The 25,020-nt window shown below is 38.2% G+C and overlaps 1 protein-coding gene across 2 annotated transcripts; it reads left to right on the top strand.

Moving 5' to 3' along the window:
- Window positions 1–584: 584 nt before the first annotated feature.
- On the top strand, window positions 585–2,588 carry hoxb13a (homeobox B13a). 2 transcript variants are annotated; one of them, XM_007904360.2, is made up of 2 exons: window positions 585–1,266; window positions 1,793–2,588. In XM_007904360.2, exons 1-2 carry the CDS (start codon window positions 591–593, stop codon window positions 2,038–2,040), a joined length of 924 nt encoding a protein of 307 aa, XP_007902551.1. In that variant the 5' UTR covers window positions 585–590; the 3' UTR covers window positions 2,041–2,588. The 2 variants fall into 2 exon arrangements, with proteins under 2 accessions (XP_007902551.1, XP_007902550.1); XM_007904359.2 differs by having other exon boundaries at window positions 1,790–2,588.
- The last annotated feature ends 22,432 nt before the right edge of the window (window positions 2,589–25,020 follow it).

Here is a 25,020-nt window from a genome sequence, read left to right as displayed (position 1 = left end):
ATGTGTTCTTTCACCTAAAGCCTCTGCTTGTGGTTTTACTTTTCGCGTTAACGACCTGTCTGAAGAAAAGAGCCCGAAACTGCAGCTCAAACCAACTAAGTAGCGATGGGGAAAATAGATAATAGTCGTTAAGGTTCCGCACTTTGAAAAAGAACGTAAATGCGAACTCAATTGATGTCCAACGGTGGAAACAAGTCTTTGTGAACTCAATCAGATAAAGAATCGATTGTACACACGGACATTGTCCAGGCAGGAACATGCGCGCCTGAGGTTCATTTAATGCGTGCGTTTAATTGATATATCGTTGCCTGTTGTTTGACATAGTTCCTCAGTGCGATTCGCTCTAATGAACACGTGCCGCCGAGGGATTTCTCGGTGGTAATGAAACCCTTTTTTCTCACTCTTTTGCAATTCTGTATTTGGGGTTTATTAAGTGCTTTGCATATCACGTGAACTCCCGGGGAGCCAGTGAGGGACCGCGTTGCTTTAACCTGGTGAGTGCGTCAGTGCTGTTCGCTGCAAGAAATTCTGTATCGCTTTCCAGTCTACAGTCTCTTAAAAGAAACCATAGATCCAATGCTGGACGTGATATGACAGTTTCACTGGTTCTCAAGCCGCGTTGGGTCGACTCTGTGATGTTCGTGTATGATAATAACTTGAATGAGATTAAGAAGAGTAGCGCGGTAATGGAGGGATTCGTCAACACTGGGAATTTCTCCGCGAATCAATGCAGGAATCTGATGGCTCACTCGGCGCTCGGAGGACACCCCGCACCTTTGGTTCATGGCTCCGGTTACTCCACGGTCGACATGTCCGGTTCTGGGGTAGGGGAGCCCGGTAAGCAATGTGCCCCGTGCCCGCCCCTTCCCCAGGGCTCTCCCGCCGCCCCATTGCCCTACGGATATTTCGGCAGCGGTTACTACTCGTGCCGAATGGGTCGAGGTCCCATTAAGTCTTGCACCCAGCCTGCCGCCTTGTCGAATTATCCGGGGGACAAATATATGGACACTCCAGTGCCCACCGATGATTATCCGGGTCGGGCTAAGGAATTCGCCTTTTATCACGGCTACGCTGGCCCGTACCAGCCCATGCCAAGTTATTTGGACGTTTCGGTAGTGCAGACCATCAGTGGGGCAGGAGAACCGAGGCACGAGGCTTTGTTACCTATGGACAGCTACCAGCCTTGGGCCCTCAATGGATGGAACAGCCAGATGTACTGTAAAGAACAAGCACAGCCGCCTCACCTCTGGAAGTCCACATTGGCAGGTAAGAATCACTTGGCTTCTGTGTTATTTCGCAGTAAAGAAACGGGATCTCAGACGCCGATCGGCGCACGCTTTCCCTTCTTTTTGTGTTGGAACAAATCGGTATCAACAGCAGCAGAAATGATTTCTGACAATATGGCGATTTTAATTTTTCCTGTGCAGTCACATTCAACGGTTCTATTTTTTTTTGAGTTAGTTACGAGTAGTTACCAGCAGTGATTACCATCCGTAGTTGTGCGCGTTTCCAATGAGATTAATTCCGTTAGAAAAAAAAATATTTTTTTTTGGGGGGGGGGGGATGGTGGGGGTGGGGGGCGGGAGGGAGCTTGCAGTGTAATTATCAGTGTGGTAGCTGTAACAGGAAATTCACATGTGGTACAAATTGATTTTTGCTTTAAATATTGAACCTTGGGTGTTTATAAACTCTCAAAATATTGTTGAAAAAAATTAAAGTATTATTTTTGCACTGCAAGTTTTTTTTATTGTGTGTGTGTTTCTTTTTCGCGTGGCTAATCTACACACAGCAGATGTGGTGGGTCACCAACAGGACGGTGGTTCATTTCGCCGTGGAAGGAAGAAAAGAATCCCTTACACAAAAGTGCAACTCAAAGAACTGGAGAGGGAATACGGAACCAACAAATTCATTACAAAAGACAAGAGAAGGAAGATCTCGGCAGCCACGAATCTCAGCGAACGACAGATCACCATCTGGTTTCAGAACAGGAGGGTGAAGGAAAAGAAAATCGTGGCCAAAGTAAAGAGCAACACGACTTAAGTAGGAGACAAATCTGGAGAAGGAAAATGAACCGTACTGTACTGTTCAGTTGGCGCTTAACGCAGGTATAAAGAGAGACAATTACCAAATACTACAATACAAGCTTAAAGTGCAAACACGTCTTTCGCCGAGTCTTTGTCTGCAAAATGCTAACACGTCCTCTATTTTCATTTTTAGTACTGCAACAGGGGATTTGTGAATGAATGCCATTAAATGGACTAAGTAGATGGACAAAATGTAAATATAACTATAACGAACCTGTATCTATACCAACACCGCAGTTTATTACCAGCTTTTTTTGTGTGTAGTGACGGTATGCAATGTGTGTTTTATTGGTGTAGCTGCTCTTTTTATTTTTTTGTGTCTGGGTAATGAATTAAAATCCGTTCACTATAAAAGACAAGGCAGCATTATATATCGCATCAACGTTATTTGAAACTACTACACCGGGCGGGTGGGGGTTCACGTAATAAATGAAACAAAAATAAGAATACGCTTGTGACTCTACTAATTTGGTCGAAAAATTACAGAACTTGCACCAGAATGGATTCCAGGCATTCATATCCTATTAAAATGCCACGTTAGAGTTTTCGTGGCAAGTTGTGAATTGCAAAGATACGTAAAATACGTATCACGATTTTATTCTTCAAAAACAAACACGTTAATGAAAGGGACAAGAGACCTACCCTCGCCGAGACACGTTGTGATGTGAATTGTTTTGCTTCACAAATGCACCATATATATATTTTAAATGTATTGCTGGAAACCCTGCAAAACTGTTTTAAATAGATAAAATACTGCTTGCATCTCTTGTTGACATATAAATAATTGTTCAATGCTGATCCTTTTTAAAAAAAAACATATCTACAATGATAAATGGGTTTTAAACTGCGGGCAAATAGAATTTGGGGCGAAATAAAGTCGCAGCAGATTCAACGGCACTCTCAAAGCCTCGCTTTAAACTATTACGATAAATTCAATAAACTACGTGTTTTGAACAACAACAAAAAGATTCCGCCCTGAGTAAAACAAAAGTATGCGAAAAATAACTGCTGTGCGGGTCCTGAACAAGTCGCGTTTTTCTCTTTTGTAGATGACACAAAAAGGGGGGAAGTGATTAAATATCATTACAGAGCTAAACACAGGCATAAAATGAGCTAAATCCGCCTGGACTTCACACCTCTAATAGCGTCTGGTTTATACAATTGAGGACCAATAAATAGTCGTCGGCAAACAAACCCCACCACCAAACCCCCCCTCACCCCCGGCACAATTTAACAGGCACGAACCAAGTGAGTGAAGTATGTGGCCGCTTATTGATGCCAGCAATCGATGGGTAGAATTAATTAAATGGGAAACTGAACTAAAAGGAGTGGTGACTTCCCTCCGACTACGTGGAGGCCTCTTTTACCATAGCTCGGTGTCTGTGTCCGTATCAGCGCACATGAGCAAACTGGGATTCAGAAAACCACTTTAAAACGTGTGCTGGTGTAGACGTGTGTATTGATGCGACTGTATGTGTGTGTGTGTGTGTGTGTGTGGTGTGCGTGTGGGGGGGAGTAGTGAAGAAATGAGTGTGAATGTACTTGGCAATGGTTTGTGTTGGTCTAGGCCTGCTCCGGCCTTGTGTGAGGGGTGGTGGTGGTGGTGTGGGGGTGAGAGTTTAGAAAGCCCAGAGATCTGAGGGCACTGATAAGCCTTTGACCTTGACCTTGGCGGTCACGTGTGGGCTCGCCAGCGACCTTGACTTCTCGCAATTTATGGATAATCCCATCACAGGGTCTTTCTTGGAGACTGCCGACATGTCCAGGCCAAGTGCGCCATCTTCTGTTATGTCGATCGGTACCACATTGTTGGTGTTTCCGGGGACCGGTCTTTGTGTAAAGAAAAAAGCCAGAATTTCTGCAGAGAGCGACGGGGCAAGATGGAAGCAAAGTGACCATTAGGTAACCATTGAGTTGTTTGCCTTTACTAGTTACTTGGTTACCATTGCCTTAGGAACCACTGCACGTGACAAATTTAGTAAAAGTCCCTCATTTTAAAAGATTTTTTTTTGTGTGGGGTGGGGGGGGGGGAGGGTTTTCACTCGTCAATTGAATTTGATTATTTACAAAGCTTAAACTGAGGAAATAAGCGTTAACCTTTCCACTATTATAGAATCAAAACATATCGTTTATATATATATATATAGATAATACAAATATTTGAAAATCATCAATGGTTTTAAGGGAAAAAAATAAGCTCATTACAATCTTTCCCAGATGTTAGAGATGTCAGAATTGATTTCAGGACAGTCGTGAGAAATGTCAAGAATTGTTGAACACATGGAGGTATTCGCAATCGTACGCATTCAATGCGACTTAAAGTAAATACTTCAGTCCAACGCGTGGGTCTGAATTAATTGAATCTGTTCTAAGCATTTGGTCGGGAGCGACAACAGACGTTGTGTAACGTTGTTATATAACTATAGCACAAGATTGACTGACCTATTATCACTGACTGGCAAGTAATGGTCGGATTATTTTCTGTGTGCAAAGCACAGCCCAGGACCTGAAATCAATCGGCATGTTTCTCAATTTGTATTCCCATTATGTTCCTTGTTTCAGATGTCAGTAATCCTGCAAAAAAGATTACGACTAGAGTGATAGAAATCAATTATTATCTAATACTAATACTTCCAGATCGATGAACATTTAGCCTTAATATTAAGCTATTCTTGCAATAGAAAATGCTTGGAAACGTTTGAAATGGTTATTTCTTGTAAGGACGGTTTCAAAACCATTTTGTTTGATGTGAATATGTATCACGAATTTCCACTGCGATAATTATTGTGTAGTACTACTGTGTACTAATTGCACAGCTATTTCAGAATTTCAGAAATAGCTCAGCAATAATCTTAGAACTGCAAGGATATGAATTCGTCTCAAGTTTTTCAAGTAAGGTGTATAACTAAACATACACAATCTCATAAATCCTTATAATTCGCCACTTTGGTTACAAAATGTGTTTTTTGTTGTTGTTGTTGTTGTCTGTAGCTCCATCCATCATTGGCTAACATAAACACAAAAGCTAGTGAATATTTAAACATGCATGCATTTTGCTATACTCTACTTGAAGTTTCAATTCACATGAAAATATTCGTGACGGAAGAAATAACTGGCCAACCCATCCTACATGCAGAAAGACACCAAGTCCCTATTTTCTTCACTGTTTTGTTCCTCAGATCTTTTAGTAGAAGAGGATAGTCGGTGAGATTTGTCACACTTGCTTTAGAATTCAGTTAGCTATCTTCCAGAAAGCCTGACGTTATGTGTGTGTGTGTGTGTGTGCAAAAGATACGATAATAATGAACTCATTCAATTGAGGCATCAGAATATAAAACTATACAGTTAACCTTTAGTATTCAACGTGATTGATATTTTTCTGAATCTTCAATATATATATATTAAAATGTGTAAAATTGGCGGTAAAGATTCTGAATCGTTCAAAATACATACTTCATTCGGCGTGTAAAAGCGTAATGATCATTTAGCCAAATGCAATATTTAAAATAGAGGCATGTGGTAAACCGTCGCATGTTTAACGGGTATTTCTCGTATTAGTACTTAGGTTCGATTTCAGCGGATGCAATTAAATGTTTCATGTTTTAATTTGCCTTTAACCGATGTGTGAAAAGGCAGAATTATACCAGGAACTTCAAAGCTTTCGAGCCGTCACATGATGTCTCATAACCAACCGAATAGTCTTGTGCAGTTGGCCATTTAACGTGTCTGTATTTTGTTAAAACATTAAGGAAATCAATACTCGGTTTAGGCGATTAACACATACTTAACGGGATTAATTCTAATCCTGGACACAAATTGGTTTCTCTTTTGTGGGACTGTTCACCACGCAAGACTCGAACTCAGTTGCGCCAAAGGTCAACATTGCCTGTGCGTCTGTGTTTCTTTTTATTTCTACGGGCAAAGCAACGGTTGATGAATGAATGAGTGAAAGAAAGAAAAGATAAACAACGGAAGATACGAATGTTACTCCAATTTGGGGACTGCAAGTCTTGAGATTAATCTCAAATTAATTTTCGACGAAGGCAAAGGTTTATCCGATGGCAGTTCCTCCCTTTGTGTCTGGCCTGACCTTGACGTTGAACTTGAAACGCACAGTGTCAACAATCAGACGGAGAACCGCGGCCCTCGACAACAGTCTAGTCTTTAAGAGAACATAAAGTCCCATGCCTAATCCAGTAAGTGCTCACCACCAAAGCGATGGGATGATAAGATGCCCGTTTCAAGATAAATTCTGGAGTTAATGAAGGGGGAACAAACTAACCCCCCGACAATTAAGGTCATAACTTGAGATATTTGAATGAATAAAGAACAGGCCAGGTTTAAAGGACTTTGTTCTTTCTTCCCCCTTTGGAAAAAATCAGGTCAGTATACGATTCATTTACAGCCTTTTGCAATTAAGCGACCAGTATGTACTCAACAGGAAGTACTAGCAAGCGGGTTCTTTGACTTTTTCCTCTTGTGTTTTGATTGGAGTAAATGTTAAAATCCATAATGCGTCAATAAAAAAAACATTTGGACGCAAAATGAATGAGAAACGACGTAACCCGTTTCTGCTTTTGAAAAGGGTTTCATTAGGTCATCAGGATATACTCCAGTACTTGCAAATCTAATCCAGAGAAATCGTAATTTTGAAAATGCATTTGATGTATTTTCAATTATTTACAATTTTTTCTATGTAACCAAATCCACAACAATCTCTTTCCCACGGTACGTTTTCTCTAATACGATTTCGCTTTTTGCATGTAACAAAACAATTATGTCTGGTGGCGTCTTGTTTTGTATGTCATAGAGTTTCCTTCGAGTACGTGGAATTCTGCCTTCGAAAAATCACGATTCCCTTGAAATTGATAAAAATATATACCCTAAAAATGAATGAGGTTGAGAAAGCACCTTTTACTGGACAAGCTGTGCTGTGTGTCTCTGTGCATTCTAATGAAAGTTCTGTGTTGCCTTCTCTCCTGAGCGGTTGATTAATTGGAACATGTAGTGTGATCGAAAAAAATAATAAGCAATTTACTTTATTGTAGTTACGTGGTCCCTGTAGACGAATGGCCACCAATATCTATTTGAATTTCATCATGTATTGGAACATTTGGTGCAAATGTCCTCCATGTCTGTTCTCTCTCCCTTTGGGATAACTGTGCTTGGATTTGTTTGAAATGTGTCGCGTGAAGAATACTGATATTGAACTCATAAGCTTCTCTTCTAATACTCATTAGATTATGTCTTACGGTGTATTATGTATTTCTCAATGATGAATGTAACGTAAATGTCGATGTCCTCATGCGAATGTCTTTTTATTGTGGATACATTCTCGTGCGGTATGTTACAAAATAAACGGTCAACATTCTTTGTAGTTATTACTAAAAACTATTTATTTACACACGGAAAGCTTGTCTTCTGACCTCATTTCCAAGTTATAAATCGCTGTTATCAAATTGACAATGACCTCGTACTTCTGAATTAGATTCGACCAAGTGAGAGTTTATAAAAAGTAAAATATCTCCGGTTATTCGACCTAACTCGCTAAAAATAGAGCAGTGAAGCTGCTGAAAAGCAGACTAAACTGGTGGAGCATCATAGCAGTTTCAGAGAAAAAGGCAATTGTGTCTTCATACTCTTCCATAAACAAACCGTCAGACTGTTACTATCAATCCACTTAAAGAGTGCAACACAGTTTTATACGTTACCCTTCACTTATCACAGAAATGTGGAAACAAACCATTCAAGAATTTAGCCAAATCCACGAGGTCGCGGAATCGGACACATAATTTGTTCCGTTGAAAATATCTTCGATAATTTAATCAAACTCAAAATGCGCGGAAAATATCGGTGACTTTCCTCCGAAATATTTGATATTAGTAATATTGAAGAGATACAGAAACTGATTTGAGACACACAGTTGTGTCTAACGTGCTAACTGTGAATACCATCTCTGGATGGTTACATCTAGAAGTGATACTAAATATATATAATATGTAGAGTCTGTATCGAAACGAGCAGTGAAAGATTAAGATCTAATTATTTTAAGTTGAATTTCTTGTGAGTGCATAGATAAATAAACAGCTGTCAGGATGACCGAATGGTCTCAACTCGAAGATTGCGCCTCTGCCTGGTCTAACGTCGGTGAATTCTGGTCCCGCGGTTTTATCCCACTTCTAAGAACAATTATAAATAACTTGTCAAGCAGATGGGGTAACGTCGCGGGCATGAATTCCGGTGAAAGGACAACTTGTTTATTGCTTGATCTATCGTGTATTCCCAATATTTCAGATATTCAGCTTTAAGCGTTTCACTTTTTTCTTTTTAACAGCCAGAAAGAGAGACAGACAGATAAATAGACAGAGACATAGACAGACAGACTGATTTGCTGACAACAACAACTTGGATTTATATAGTGCCACTCACGCATGACCCACAGAAACCTTGTATAAAACAGCCTATTGCACTATTTGAAACGTAAGATCATGTGTTTTTTTTTAACACCGCCAATATTGCACAAGACGCTCATGATCGGTTCAGTTTGTGCAGTCCATACCGAGCTGGATAATATTAAATAACATCAATTTCGATTTCAAATCAGTGAGTCACGATTAAAGTATGCAAATCGATGACGAAATAGACAGTTCACGCAGACATTTCACAGCATATCAAAAGAATGAATAACTTTCTCTTTAAACCATGTGTTCCACTATAACTAGAAGCAAATTGACTCCTCTCTCTCTCTCTATATTTATATATGGGCAAAGGAAAACCGCATCCTTTGGTAAATATCTGCAGGGTGTTGGAACTTGGGGGAAACTACTCTTAATAAGCAAAGTAAAACTGTACTTTTAATAAATGAAGTGAAACATCGCAAATTCGAAAACGACAAGGAATATAGATCTATTATATTCCTATAAAATGGTAGAAAAAGAATGGCAGAATCAGACGCAATTCATTTTAATCTTAATATAATAATCCTGAACATCACCAATAATCAAATATGATTTTCCATTCTTTCTTCTGATCTCGTGGTCTACGTTTTTTTTTAACATCTTTGATTTCCTGATGAGTTAAACAGAGCTCTCTCTTGGACATTTTAGATGCGTGTTTCGTGGCTCTGGGCCGTTTTTTTTGGCGACTTTGGAGCAAGTGGCAAGCGGAAAATGGATGCTTCACGTATAATGTGTTGCACTCGTGACTTTACCCGGTGCAACTCAGTCTTGTGAAAATAAATCAAAACCCCCTAAAAGGTGATCGAGACACAGGCTACATGGTCCTTCAATTAAAGCCAGTTACCCACAGGATGTATTCCTTATTTTTCATTTACATTATATCTCAAATATTTGGATAATTACAACTGAATACACAAATCATTTAAAAAAATATATAAACGTTTAGTTCCCGAGCGAATAGAATCTGACAGAAATTGAGTCGCATTTAGGTCTTCCAGGTTTATGCTTTTTCATTCAGTTTCAGTGATGTGAATTAAATACAATATAAATCATATTTCCTCAGGCAAACAGATAGTACTGATTTTCTACGTTCAAATTATACTCTATAATCCACCCCCACCCCCATATGACACAAATAGTGGTCAGTCGGGGTTGTGGTAATAATTGTCTCACACTGACTCAATTTACACTCCCGAGTTATGGTGTCAGCGCCACTTGCGGAGATATCGATCACATCATGCCGAAGCTACCAATATAGATCAGTTCATATAAGGATATGATTTGCTCAATTTCTCACCCCCCCACCCCCTCCCTTGGAAGTCTGCTTAGGCTACCAGTCTCCTGAGGTTTAAAGCGTGAGCGAGTAACCCCCCCGCCACCCCAACCCCCCCCCCCCCCCACCCCCCCACCACACCACCGGAAGTGGGTATAGTTGCATGGTGACATTTACTGAAATCCCCCCCCCCCCCCCACCCACCCGCTGTGGTTTGGAGGCACCAAAGCTTTTAACAAGCAGTTCGCCACAGCAGTGCCCTGAACTCAGGAGCTCAGAGACAGAGAGGACGTTAGCTGTGCCCAGTCAGTCTCTCTCAGCACAGGCTGGTGCTCCAAGGCGCTGCATCCCCTGAGTCATTGCACATATTCTGTTTGCAGCATTTTGGTGAAAGAATACTTGTGGAAATTCGACGTTGCCTTAACAAAATAAGAGGATAAAAACAATTTAAATTGACATTTTGGGCATCCAGATTTACAAAAGTGTTTATTCTTACAATGTAGAAAACATTCAATGCGTCTTACAAATCATATCCTGGTCAATTATAAGAGATGGTTTGAACTTTCACACTCGAGGCAGACTTTAATCCAAGTCACTTCAGACGTAAATAGGTGATGTAACTTTCGTCTGAACCATTAATTATTCATTCGTAGTATCATTGCATTTTTTTTAACCATGACATCAAACAAGTATGTAGAAAGACGTATAACCCTGAAGACTGATGAAAGGTTCAGATGCATATTTAATCACAAGTGTCAAAAGAATGAAGAGGAAATGTAAATAAAAATGTATCATGTGCTTACAGATCTATCTAAAATAAATTGACTACTAAATGTGCTAGTAAGGAAGCTAGCAGTGAGTTAGAGACAGTATTGGAGATATCATCCATATCAAATGTACTGATTATAAGAGGTATAGTTTCAATTGGGAAAATCTTTTATAAATGGAAATTTACAAAGAAACGTAGGTGCTGGCAACTTGAAATAAAAACAAAATTGCTGAAGAAATGTCATAGAAGGTGAAACAACAAATGGAAGTGAAAATAGGTTTAACAGTTCAGCTGTGGCATTTGATTCAGAACAATACCACTGGGTATTTCATCAGCTGGAAATTATGGGTTGATCAATTATTGCTATGTTATGTAAAATAGTATGTTTCTTTTCCACCATTATTGCCACAATTTATGTAAAATAGGGAGTACAGGAGGTTGAAAAACGTGAAAGTGGTGTTTAAGATACTAAAGTGAATGACAGGAAAGATAAGGATGCATAATCTCCTTTCGTTGTGGAATGGATGAGAAGGAGAGAATCATCTTATATTGTTAGCAGAATAAATAGGGGAAAAATTAGAAAGTATGTCTTGACCCAGAGAATTGTGAGGGTTTGGAGTTCCTTATCACAAGTGGTTATAGAGGCTGGATCAATGGAATTGTTGAAAAAGGAATTGGATTAGCACATGAAGAGTGTAAGCACGGTCGAAGAGGAAAGTTTTCAGGCCAGACTTGAAAAGCGGGAGAGGGGGAGCAAGGTGAAGGGATTGAGGGAGAGCGTTCCAGAGTTTGGGGGCATAGTGGCTGAAAGTGCGACATCTGATGGTGGGGCAGATGGTAAGAAGAACGAGCAGGAGGCCGGTGCCAGTCGAGTGGAGGCGTTGGGTGGTGGATTGGGGAATGAGGAGGTTGGAGAGGCAGGAAGGTGTCAGGGAGTGAATGAATTTGAACACAAGTGTGAGGATCTTGAAATAGATTCATTCAGCGATGGGGAGCCATTGGAGCCTGGCCAGAACTGGTGAGATGTGGGTGCAGTGCTTGGTGTAGGTCAGTATGCAGGCAGTTAATTCCATGCCCCAAATCCCCCACCGCAATCCGCCAGTGCCCATAGAACTAAATTAATACATATATAACCATATATACAATGTATATTTACCAATATAATAAGGAGGGGGGGGGGGAGGGGGACAGAAACTGCAAGCTCTATTTGGAGTTGAGGTACAGATCAGCCATGATCTAATAGAATGGCAGAACAGGTTCGAGGGGCTGAACATGATGTAAACAAAAGGAAACAAATTGCCAGTTCCCCCTCCCCCCCACACACCCCCCCCTCCCAGAGCTCATGGGACAGTTACACTTACTCCCCCCCACTCAATTTTGGGGCAGCAGTCTTTGACCCCGTTATACATTCTATCTTCAGATATTAATCTAAGAGTCATGTGGCATAACGTGTCCAGCAGAAAGAATCCTGTTGTATATCTTAAAGCCTGAGTGAGCTATGAAAAATTACGATGAATATACAGCCGAATCGAAATTTACTAACCATATTGATTGCTCTACATCAGTTAAGCAGACCTTTTTTTTGAAAAAAGATAAGAATAGAGATTTTACTAAATTCAACCAAAAAGCATATTGCCAAATAACGATATCAAAGCCAGCTGGAAATAACGTGACTGAAAGCAGACCCGTGGAATGAGAGAAAGCCATCAGTCAGTCCATTCATTGCAGTGGGTAATACATAATTTATACCGTCATTGAGTCCTTGGAATTTATTTACTTCTCGAGGAAGCGCATAATCAGTTGTAAAGCTTCCAAGAAAATAAAACCATAACGTTTCTCTGAAGCCACCAAAGTTAATCAGGAGGTAGGATAGGTCTTGAAGGCAGGCGAGTGGTGCATGATGACTGTAGGGATTCCCGTGAGTTGAATAATAATGTGAAAATGCAGGAATATCGTGGAGGTTTTTTGTTGATAACCTACGATGAGTGGGGTGGGGGGAGGGGCGGGGGAGGGGGGAAAGTTAATGCTGAACGTCATCTACAGAGTAAATGGCCGTCTATTCTGCGGAAGGATAGATTCTACGTGGTCTGTGAGCAGAGGAGGCTCTGTGTGTCGCATGGCCTTTTCTCATTCCGTGTTTTCAGTGTTCAAGTGTTCGGCATAATCAATCTAATAATATAACAATCTTTACCCCTGGCTAGCTGCATTCCACAGATGAAATTCCCATGTCTGATGTAATTGGAACCCCAGTGTTGCATGGAATATTTGAAGTAGAGATACAGATCATAGTAAACAGTGTTAGGGTGAATAGTCAAAGACAAAGCGACGTTGTATTCGCCACGGTAAATAAATGCAATAAGTAAAGTCTGTACGATATTGAGTTCAGACAGTCTTCCAGTACACATTGACAAACACTTTATCTGCTTACTCATTAATTAAATAGGAGACGGAATATTCATTTTTCATATCACTGGATATAGCTTTCAATAAAACATGAACTATTTGTATAGCATGGCGTTTTATTTCGCCTCAAACAGTTTCTTTTTTTAATGTTTGGACAAACGCCTGATAAGTGTTTCAAAATGAAATGAATTGAAATAAATTGCACTGAAAAAGTTGGACAGAAACACAGAGAAATAATTGGACAGAGTGAGAGAAATAGAAAGAAATCAACAGCAAGAAGACAACAATCAATTACACGCCATCATAATTATAAAATAAACAAAATTAAAATGCGCAAAAACAGACAGAAAAAAGAAGGATAGACTGCAAAATGAATGTGAAGAATATAAACTTCAAATTAAATACTCTGAGGGAATTTAGTTACAAACGACATGGCCATACCCAAATGTGTGCTAACTCCAATAAGTTGTAATAACGCCAATGTAAAGCTTGCTTACCAATACAAATACTCAGTCGTTACACTTGACATCGATTCGCGTGAAGAGACGTTTCGACTTTATAGATGCTATATCAAATGCAATATTCATTTATCAGTTTATTTTAAGTAAGTCACATTGTTCTAGTAATGCTTCCACAGATTGAGCAATAGATGTTTCTGCACAAACAACATATCAGAGGATGAAAGCATAGGTGTGTAAAAGGAATTGTGGTTATTTGTCAATATTGGCCAGTGTGAGAAAGAAAAGAAAAAGCAATAGAAAGAGGGAGGATAGGAGAATAGGAAGAGCGAGTCAACAAACCAAAGTAGCGAGGGAGGAAAGAAAGAAAGAAAGAAAGAATGGAAATAGATAGATAGGAAGAAAGATACATTTTGTAACATGAAAATGCTTTATTAAACAATACAATTCGGGCATGTATACAATTTCTAAGTAAAAGCGGATGCACAGGTTATTGAAGCCTTTATGTACGGCAACTGATTGTAAAATAACAGTATTGGGTTGATGGCTCAATTCTTGGCCATGAAATGAAGTCAATCGGTCTAAGTGCAAGACGATTTGAAATGGTTGATATCCGTATAAATCCACCATCGGTGAAGAGGTGTTGCTGCTTCGAATATTTTGCCTTTTGGCTTATTACTGACAAAAGCCATACAAATGGTACAGTGAGCATGACGCTTGGGATGTTGTATCGCCATGTTGTTACCAGAAGTTGGCTTTAACACGTGGACAGAAAGTATGTGTGAAGACGACTCACGCAGCACTTTTAGATAGTTACCAATAGACTGCATGTTCCCTGGTTGCCTCTCCCACAGATGTTACTGTTTAACACAAAGACAAATATCCAATAAATAATCCGCTAAAAGGATCTGATCTAAACTGTCAGAAAATGGGAAAAAAAGACAATCGAAGTAAGGATGAAAGTTCCTTTGGGAGATAAACGGCCCTCTCTGAATAGGTGACATTTGCAAGGTAATGAACCTTGTTACAGACGAATGCTCCCTTTGCTGCTTTTCCAAATGGATTCATATTAACATCTGAAGTAGAATAAAGTATTCATGTCATTATCTGACTATTGTAATTATCTGATCCCAATCTTTGTTTTTGAGGATATGTGATTTTAAAAAATATTATAAGGTCGGTTAATTTAGGGAGGGGGTTGTCGGTCATCTCATTCAGCCTGTGCGCCCAAATTCTTTATATTGCGGATAAGAAGCTGACATGGAAACGATGGATAGATCGTGGCAATAGTTTGTAAGATCCAAGGCAGCATTTTTTTGTCTGTGTGAGTGGTGCCAGGCAGCAAAACATTTGCCTCCCAACTGCAAATATGTGGCACGAATAAACTAACGCGAGAGCAAATTCATCATAAAATTTGCTTCCAATTGATTTTTCCATAGTTTGCTACCGGAGTAAAACTGGAGTAAAAATTCGCTAAGTGGAAAAATCTATTGGTTGGTAATCAGACACGTGTGAATTATAAAATCAAACGCAAATTCTCAAATAGCGCCGTTCATTACATTTCTGGTATTAATCAACGGGGGAAAAAGTTTATTTTTTAAAAAAATCAGACAGAAACTTTTGACTCGAAATGATTTTTTATTCCCTTTCGCGATGATTTTCTGCTCTTTTATAATTAACCATTTTGCGAGAACGATACAGAACATTGATGCACATGGCTTCTTATGATGCCCCGCGATGGTATATTCTCAGCGAGTATGTCAGCTCAGCGATGATAATGGGATTAGACCATGGCTTGTCTCGCATTAATTTGACCCATTTTATGCATGTTTCAAATATAGTTCTCCTCGCTGTTTAACCAGGTTATTTTTTTACCCCATAAATTACTGGCAATACTTTTGCTCTAAACGAGGGACAGTGCTTAACCCCCAAATAAAATTGATCGCTTGGCTGTCTGTTGGACATTGTTGGCGCAAATTGGCGGTGAGTTTAAAACATAACGTTGTCAATATTGTTTTGAACAGTGCACTAAGGTGTGACACAATTATAACGAAGATGAAATCTGACCGAGGGAAAAAAAGTAGGAAATGATTGATGAAAGTTACCTCGATTCCATGTAGATTCAACAATATTAAAAATATAGTAATCCTCGCATTTGATATAGCGCCTTATTACGTCGTTGCGACTTCTCAAAATGTGTCACCGAATACATTATAAAGTGAATGGACCGTCTATTTTGTGAGCGAACCGTGACAGCCAATTGAGCACAGCGGTATCCCACGTACAGTTGTTGATTGAATGACCAAATTATTTTTACCGTATAAGCACAGGACAAGCGCACCTTGCATGGTGGGGACATATATCTTGTACTTCTTCGGGGGGCTTTTGTTATTGATTTGGGGGGGCTTTTGTTATTGATTATTAATCAAGTGCTTTGGGACGCTACCCTGCGTGAGGGGCGCTATATGAATGCAAGTTGTTGTTGTTCATTGGTGTATACCCGGCGAGAGAAAGACACCGGATTCATTGTACTGTGCAATTCCTGCAGGCAGACACCTATTCTCGTTATATTTCAAGCAATGCTGCAATCCAAATGAACGTTTGTTGAAACGTGTCTTGTAGCCTGTTATCAAAATATATTGTGGGGTGGGGGGGGGGGGGGGGGGGGGGGGTGGAGACTGATGTCGTGCAAAACGCCTTCACAGGCGAGTTTGGACAAATGGCCTGTTTTTGGCGGCGCTGTAGAGTCTATGTATTTATATGTGATGTGGAAAACATAAAGAGAGAAAAAATCTTCAACAATTTATCGAATCTTCAGCAATTTATTAAACTGGACTGTTCGGCCCCTGACTGTTCAGCGTCTTGGGGCGTCCTCCCGACGTGAAAGACGCTATACACATGTAGTTTCGTATTGTGTTATCTTTATTCTATAATTAAAAAAATGTGCAGAACAGCTTTAAACTTGGTCCCATGTTATTTGTAATAACTATTATGAATTACACTCACTGGAGAGAGGTAGACAAAAGGGAAGGATGTTCAGACTCAGAAGTTGACTCAAATTGGTGAAATGAGAACGCAAAAGTATCCACTTTACACTATATTCTGTGAAGCGCTTTGAGGCGTCCTTGCATTTAATATAAGGCACTATATGAAATGCAAGGATTATTATCATTACAAGCAGAAAAAAGTTGTATCAGAATACGAGGGAAAGTTGTGGAGTTACGAAATAAATGACATTTGTGAGGGGTAACCCAACTCCTATAATCATATGTTTTTTTTTCAGATCCGAAACATCATCATGGTCTAGTTATTTTCGGAAGCGAAGCTTCTGCTTACATCAACGCCCAGTACTAAATGCAATATATATTCTATATTTGGATTAGACTAGACAATAACGATTCCACACGGTTTTGAGAATAATGCGCTGAATGCACCAAGACTGACCGTGTTCGAGGCGCATCTGGGATTTACAAAGCTTGACATCATGGTTAATTTCAGGAGCCCGAGGCATGCAGAATTGCATCACCGAACACACATCTTCTCACACGCAAAATGAGTCTCACACAAAAACCTAATCTCACGCACAAACCTATTCATATCCACAACCACACCCATTTATGAATCTATCCTCACATATATACAACCAGACTCATCCACCTCCTATCATTCAGAACTCGACTCACCCACCCATTCTATCGCTCATATACACACTTACATGGACAAAAACATGCCTGTTCTTACATGCACAAACATTCTGTCACACATTCTTGCACACATAAACGCAATGTCACGCTTGCAAACCTCTTCTGACACACAAACCCACTCAAACGCAGTTACTCTCACACACAGACCTATTATTTCACGTATTCACTGATACTGTTACACACTCCGATATTCTCCCATATTCTATCTCACATACACACACTCTCCAATAGAAGCTTATTATCACACAAACTGTTACAACTGACAAAATATACACCTTTACACAAACGTATTCTCACACACACATATAACAAATACATTCAACACAAAAATATGTGTTGCGTTTATAATAAATGATAACCGTTGCATTCGATACAGCGCCTTGTTACATCATCGAAACATCTCTTTACCGGATATACTGCAGAGTGACTGTATACTTTGTGTTGTCTTGTGCTCACACATCTATTCACCTACATAGTACATACATCATATATCCATGTTTCTGCACAAAAAGTCCAGATGTTCTTTCACCCATACATTCTCGAACAAAATATTCTCGATTTCTCTACATACGAAAATACTTATTCTCATTGGTCCACATACTAACTGGCTGCGGCGTTTCGCCAATATAATACACAGTTATTACACTTCACTCTCTCTTGTGAAGCGCTTTGAGACGTCCTCTAGATATGAACGGTGCTACATCAAATGTAAGGGTTATAAATATTCTCTCTTACGCAGGCAATATTCTGCAATAGGCATCCATCTATACCATATATTTACGCACGTGTATATATATATATATATATACGACCTACACGTAAAAGCGTTTCGAAACACCTGGGGTAGTTCAAATTGTTCAGGTTTAGATTTCAAAATCTCAACCATCCTTACGTTCATGTTGATCTTCAAGATTCGCTTCGTTTCGAAATGTTCTAAAATGCGTAAGTTCAGCAGTGCTGCACATTTGTATATTCGCTCCACAAACCTCAGCTGCAAGAGGGGGTAGTTAAAATGATAGCGAGGACATTTGAGGAAACTCAAAAAAAAGCTGACTGGACTGTCTTTGGAAACTGGAAAGACAATAGAGCTTTATTTAGCTCTAATAATGTTAGCTATGAGAACGCTCTCTGGGGATATAGTTGTCACGATACAGTTATCCCGGTAACTATTTTAAAGACTACAATTTCGGCTGGGTGCCGTTTAATCTCTTGCAACGTGCATGGGATTTCACAAGGGTGGGTACATGCACAAAAATCGAAAAGGTGTTTCCTGGAAAATATATGGATTTATTTCTAATGCGTTAACAAGGTAACTTTGACAGAGGAGCTCTATTTTAAGGCAGCATTCGGTTACCCATATAATGTAACAACAGCTGGTTCTGGGTAAATGCATATAAATAAGCACAGAGTGTCCCAATGATCTGCCAAGCGCTCATTATAGTGAACTCCAATATATTCAATCATTTTCAATTAACGAACATTAGATTCCTGATCCAGAAAACATATTACATCCATAATCCTTACCCAAGCACAAAAATGTAGCTCAATAGTTCAGTGCACCTCATCAACCCTATACGTGTCGGTCATGTCTGGGCGACAAACACCGTCTAGTAAAAATAAAGAATGAGAAAGTGGTTTAATTAAGGTGCAGCCCGGGAGATTGGTGAGCAGATAAACACGTACGTCACAATATTTTGTTTTAAAACAATATACATATGAAGACATAAATCGTATCGTGTGCAATTAAAGGAATCGCGTCCAAATTGCACATTTGACCACCGACGAAATATTCTATGTGGATAAAATTACGTCCTCCGTAAATCATTGTTATTTTAACTTTGCATAAAGTAAATAGCCTGCGAGAATTAGTCGCAAACCCTGTCTGCCGTGAATTATGGACGCTGCAGGCCAGCATCTGTCCTTATTGAACATGACGTTAACAGATATGATCTGTGTATTTTCACGTACGAGTCGATGGTAGACGGTTAATTCAAGCTGAAGATTCATTTCCCCGATCCAGCAACAGCAATGCACTTGTGCATTGCTGAGTTATTGACCGAATTTAAAAGCGATTCACTAATTATTTCTGCACGTTTGTCTGTTTTGCACACACCATGCGTTGCTTCAAATCAAGATAAAACTTTAGTGTGAGGGAGTATTGGAAGCGAATAGTTGCATAAATGCGATTGCCTTTCTATACATATGCATGATATATTGATTTACAAATATCCACAGTAAAACAAGCAATAATTTAAATACCCGAATGACCAAACAAACTAAGGAATTGTAGAAATAATTCGAAACCTTAAAAAGGTTCTTGAAATATTTCTAAAACTGGTAGAAAATAAGGCGTTTAATAAATCGTAATGTTGAAAGGAGACATCAGAGCAAATGTTTTCTTAAACTATTCATCAATTGAATGGTATTGTCTACTGTGAATATTTCTAAAATGCAAAGTAAATACTGAAGGTAGATGCATTCTATCTATGTGTATCTCCTACCTTAAATAATTAGATTAAATATTGTAATGCACATCGTTACAATATAATTTCTTAACGTGTAGCAAACATATAAGGATGGTGTTTTTGCATTTGGTGTTCATGTTGACTAATAACTTGTATTAATTATGTTTTGCCATGCATGAACAACATTTGTAAGTCCCAATCCATATTGAACGTTAATAGCCAGATAAAATCACTACGAATCATACTTTTATAATAGCCTTCCATTTTGACCCATTTTATTGCAGTGGGATAGCTAATAAACAAAAGTATAAATTGTAGTATTCTAATTACTCGTTTGTGTCTGCCATTTATTTATATGATATGTATTTGCACACATTTGTGTACTTTTATATTTGAGTGTGCTTAATTGCAAAATTAGCCACCACATTTGACAACAATAACTGTAAAGTGTTTTATCACAGATATATGTTAAGAATGTTAAGAATTATGAAGTGTTTTGATAATTAATAATGTAATTTAAAATAAACACAGTTATCCGATACAATGTTGCTCATATTATCAGTAAAATAATTAAAGTTAATCAGCAATTAAACAAATAAAAAACAAAGTTCAGAATCAGAATACAACTATTATTTTAGATGTAACATTAAAAATGTTATGCAATATTTCACTGTACATTTAATAGACATGAGATCAACACACATTAGAGAACAATTTTGAAATGTACATGTTAGTATTCCTATTTTCATCTTTACTTCATGTACTGTGTCTGAAGCCATGGTCCATTTATTGGTCCATTTCTATGAATATGTTATTGTATATTGTAAAATCAGCAATTATATTAATTATTATATTCTATTTGTTACCTCCATTTTAAAGTTAATGTGAGATGCTAGATATCGATTCACATTCTTGAAAGTATAATTTTAAACCTAGCTGCAAAGTGCGCAGCACTAAGAAATGACAGAAACCCATCTCATAGAATAATGTAGAACAAAAATCATGAATTGCTGGAAATCTGAAATGAAAACAAATGAAGCTGGACATGACCAAATCATATCCAATAGAATTGATAGGTTTTGGGTCTATCTCTTTGTCATCAAATAGGAAAAAACCTATGGATCCTTTAATTATATAGCCCTTAAGATAACATTGTTCATTCACTTCATAGCTGTGGGACATTGCTATGCATAAATTGGGTACCGCATTTCTCCACTGTCACTACACTTCAATATCAAGTCCAATGAAGTGCTTTAAGACATCTCGACAATGTGATAAGACGCTACATCAAATGCAAGGATTATTATGAGGTGCCAAGAAGCAAAATCTAGTAGTATATAGATGAAAGGCGATAACAATTTCAAGTGTAATACCTACATGCTATAATGAACATTGATCGCACCATAACATTGTGAAAGAAAGAATAGATACATCTAGACACAAATCATTACGTGTTGATCACAGAGAGAAATTTTATGTGTGAGACTATCTTTCCATGCATACATTTAAATTGTCGCCCTTTGTATCTGGCAAGGACTTGATGCATTTCACTTTGATTAATCTGTCAGTCTCTGTGTCTGTCTTTGTGATCGTGTATGTTGGTGTCTTCCTGTCTTATGACTGGATTACTTTTCTGTACTTTTATTTTGATGTAGCAAATATTCAAAATTGCAGAGTTCCACAAGGTTTGGATTATTGGCTCTGCCTTTGAAATATGCTTATTTGGCGTTGAATCTAATTGTCCTGCTCCAGTTTCGCATCAAGTTGCTAAAAAAAAGTGATTCTTCCAATACGATTCAAACTCTTATTGAACAGTTTAAAATCTAAACTTTATGTATATATATAGTTGTCTTTGCATCAAACGCAGAATTCTGCACACTCTTTAGTTAGATGAGGTCGTTAAATCTGCAAATCACAGGTCTGTGAAGATGTTGTTACTCGAGTTTATTTTGAGAAAATTAGCATATAAATCTAAGGAAATAATTGCTAAAATATGTATCAACCACGTCGTAAACAATCACTGTTTCAATTTTCTTTTTCTAATTTTATATGACATTATTTATGTGTTTCCAATTTTTTAAGAGGAATTGTAATATTTGGATGAGTGTATAATAAAGTGAAATGTCCATAAATTGCACACACTTTGCATTGTGCCACTTAACTAATGAGTGTAAATATTTAATATTCAATCTACATCAAAGTTATTTCCAATCCTTAATGTGGAATTCTTTCATAGGTTTGCTGTTGCATGCCAGAGCAGGCGTCAGTTAAACCTTATTATTATACTTTAAATGATTTACTACTATAGTTACATAAACTGGCTTGATTCCATTACTGCCTTTAATGGGAGTCATAAATGCTAGCTAGGATTTAATAGTTGCAGCAAAAATTGAAAAAGTGAGATAGTTCTATATTATTATGCAACATCAAATACCATTACTTCATATAGTGAAAGGTTATGTACCACAGTTTTACGTTAAATGAACACATGGAAATCTTTGCCCACTCAAAATGGTCAGAAGATGAAGATCAGTCTTTGATTAATAAACTTTTTGAAGATGCGTTTAGCCTATGAAGGTAATTATAAAGTTATACCTTATACCATTCTTAAAACGTTTTTTGGGGCTTGGTGGGAATTAATAGTTTGATTATGTTACTGCAATTATACACGAGTAATGAATTTAATCAAATAAATAAACGGAAGCGTAGACTGCTATAATTAAACAGTCAATAATCACGGACTGAATTATAAATGAGTCTGGAAGAGGAGGTGATGGTGGCAGTCAGGCAGAGGCCTACAAAGACAGAGATGACAGTGAAACAGACATTTGCATGTACACACAAATATGCAGTATATACATTCTTGATGAAAGCAAATGATGTAGACTTGTGCAGAATTGGACCTCTAGGACACAGTGAAGGTGTCTTTCAATAAATCATGTTATCATTCTGCGAATGCTCAAAAACTGTTGATATAAAGAGTTGATTTTAATCATTTTTGTTTTTATTTATTTCCTACCTAAATGCTATAATATTGCTGCTGACGGGTGATTATTGACTGTTTAATTATAGCATTAACAACTAATATGCTTTTCTTGAAATGAGAAATAGATGTGCACCTTTGGGCATCTCTCCCTTTGTTCATATTAACCATTATAGCTTTTTTTATTTCAAATTTAACAATAGCTCTAAATCCCTCACATCCAAGAGATAGAGAACATGTCTCTATCAATTGCATTTAGTCTATGCTGCATAGAATAATGGTTGGATATAGCCTTGGAGCAGAAATTCTGTGTAGATCGCCACCTGTTGGATCCTAGTGACTGATGGTAAATTGCAGGCGGAACTTCCTGTTCATGCTACCACCCAAACACATTCATGGTGTCAAGATGGAGAGTTGCCACAAGTTTCCGGTTTCAGCTGCATCTAACTTTAAATACGGAAAACCACAGCAACTACAGGAAGCTGAAAGACACCAAAGCGAAAAAGAAAGTGAAGATGCTGGAAACCAAAAGTAAAAATCGCAGGAAATTCACAACAGGTCAATCAAAAAATTAAAAGAGAAGAATAGGTTAATGTTTCGGGCATAATCTTTACATCAAACCTGACCTAATGTGAATTGGAGTGTCCTCTGTGCCACCTACAGAGGTGAAGAACTACAAATAAACATTTTTTAAAAAAGTTTGAAAAAATTAATGTGAAAGACATTTTAATGTGTCTTTTACAGATTGGGGAAAGTTGTTATTGGGGCATAGGGGAGAGCAGAGAACAGTGAGTGAATTCTCTGAAAAAAAATATAGAGAAGGAAAGAAACAAACGTTGAAGAGGCAACCGAGTCTGGAGATAATCACAGGCGCTTTAAGACCCGAAGCCTGGAAAGTTCCTTGGAAAAAGAAAAAAAGCCTGCACTCAAAGTTTGCATTTGCTTTGGGTGGAGCAGAGAGGTCATAGTGGAAGCGGGAGGAGGAACTGAAGTGCTGAGCCAAGAGCAGGTCAGGGTTATGTTAACCAACTGAACACACAGAACCGGCAAAGCAACTCTCAGTCTGCTCTGGATCTCAGCCATATCAAGGAGATTTCACCACACCCAGTGAAGTGAATATAGTATACCGTAAGGGTTATCTTAAGTTTAAGTTTAGAACGGTTTCTTCACTTTTTTTAGGAACGACTAGATGGCAATTTCTTTTGTGAATCATAAAAGTAAATAAAAGCGCGATCAGAATTCGAAATTGATTGGAATGCGGAATTCTTTACCGCAAACCACAACAGGGGTGCAGTCCATTGGCACTTTTAGTAAGGGATTGGGTGAATAGTCGAAGAGAATGAATATTAAAAGGTATGGAGTGTAAACAGAGAGTCTGAACAGACCTGTTTCAGTCCTGTAACATTCATTGGGGAGGTTGTTTCACCATGAAGAATCACAGCCGTTGGTTCCTTTCTCCTGCCTCATCCGACATTTCGACAGAACCATCATTAATTGGCGACCAGGTGTAACAATATTTGAGTGATTAAACCAATTTTAGAACTCATTGAGCTACCGACTAAAATCATTTAAACTGTTTGCGGACGAGGATCCACTCTCTCTTCCTGGGATCTCCCAATCTTGTATGGCTCAGCTACTCATTCAATAGTCATGGAGAAAGCTGTCAGATTCCAATATCTTAAACGTAATACAAATTTGCTGAATACAAATCACGAAGGAGCATTTGTAATTCCACAAAGTAATCATCCAATCCATTTCCTTTGGAGTGCACTCCTGTTTGAAACCATTACACTTACCCTTAACCTTTCATCCTCTTAACCATCGACCATGCTCAGTAATTTAAATAGATTTACCATGGGCACACAACATTCAGTGGATAACCCAAACTGCCATTTTCTGCAAATTAGTTTTCAACAGCAATTTCCAGAGTTTTAGGTAAGCAACAATATTATTTTTAAAGGGTTTGCTAAGAACATTTTTACAAAAATTCCTAAGAAAATCTTAAATAAGAGAGATACTCTCAATGTATGTCCATACTGCTGCTTAATTGTCAAGGGAAATGCTACAGAATTTATAAACTATATATAATTCTTTGAATTTTATGTTAACAAACTATTTACTGTACGAAGAATCATTAAAATGGACCAAACTATCCACATTTTACTTCAATAACTATTAACATAAAAAAGTTTTTCACAGCGTTCAATTATAGCCAGCTTTATAGAAAGAGGACTTTTTAAATAATATCACCAGGTAATAGTGTAACTTAAATGTGGTTTAATACCACAATGAAGTACAACAGGAACTCAAAGTAAAGAATGCATTATAATAAAATTCAACGTCAACAATATTCAAAAAATATTTCATTATCACTGTGTTCATTGTTGTGTGGATCCAGTGTGACAATGTTCGTTGTAACTGGA

The sequence above is a fragment of the Callorhinchus milii genome, unplaced genomic scaffold (genome assembly GCF_018977255.1).
Source record: "Callorhinchus milii isolate IMCB2004 unplaced genomic scaffold, IMCB_Cmil_1.0 Scaffold23, whole genome shotgun sequence".
Taxonomy (NCBI): Eukaryota; Metazoa; Chordata; class Chondrichthyes; order Chimaeriformes; family Callorhinchidae; genus Callorhinchus; species Callorhinchus milii.
This window is presented reverse-complemented; position numbering and strand designations above follow the sequence as displayed.

Bases quoted from the DNA above. Each gene is read 5' to 3' on its own strand.
- hoxb13a (XM_007904359.2), top strand. From the start codon at position 591: ATGACAGTTTCACTGGTTCTCAAGCCGCGTTGGGTCGACTCTGTGATG. The intron at 1,267-1,789 runs GTAAGAATCACT...ATCTACACACAG, and splicing joins CTGGAAGTCCACATTGGCAG to CAGATGTGGTGGGTCACCAA.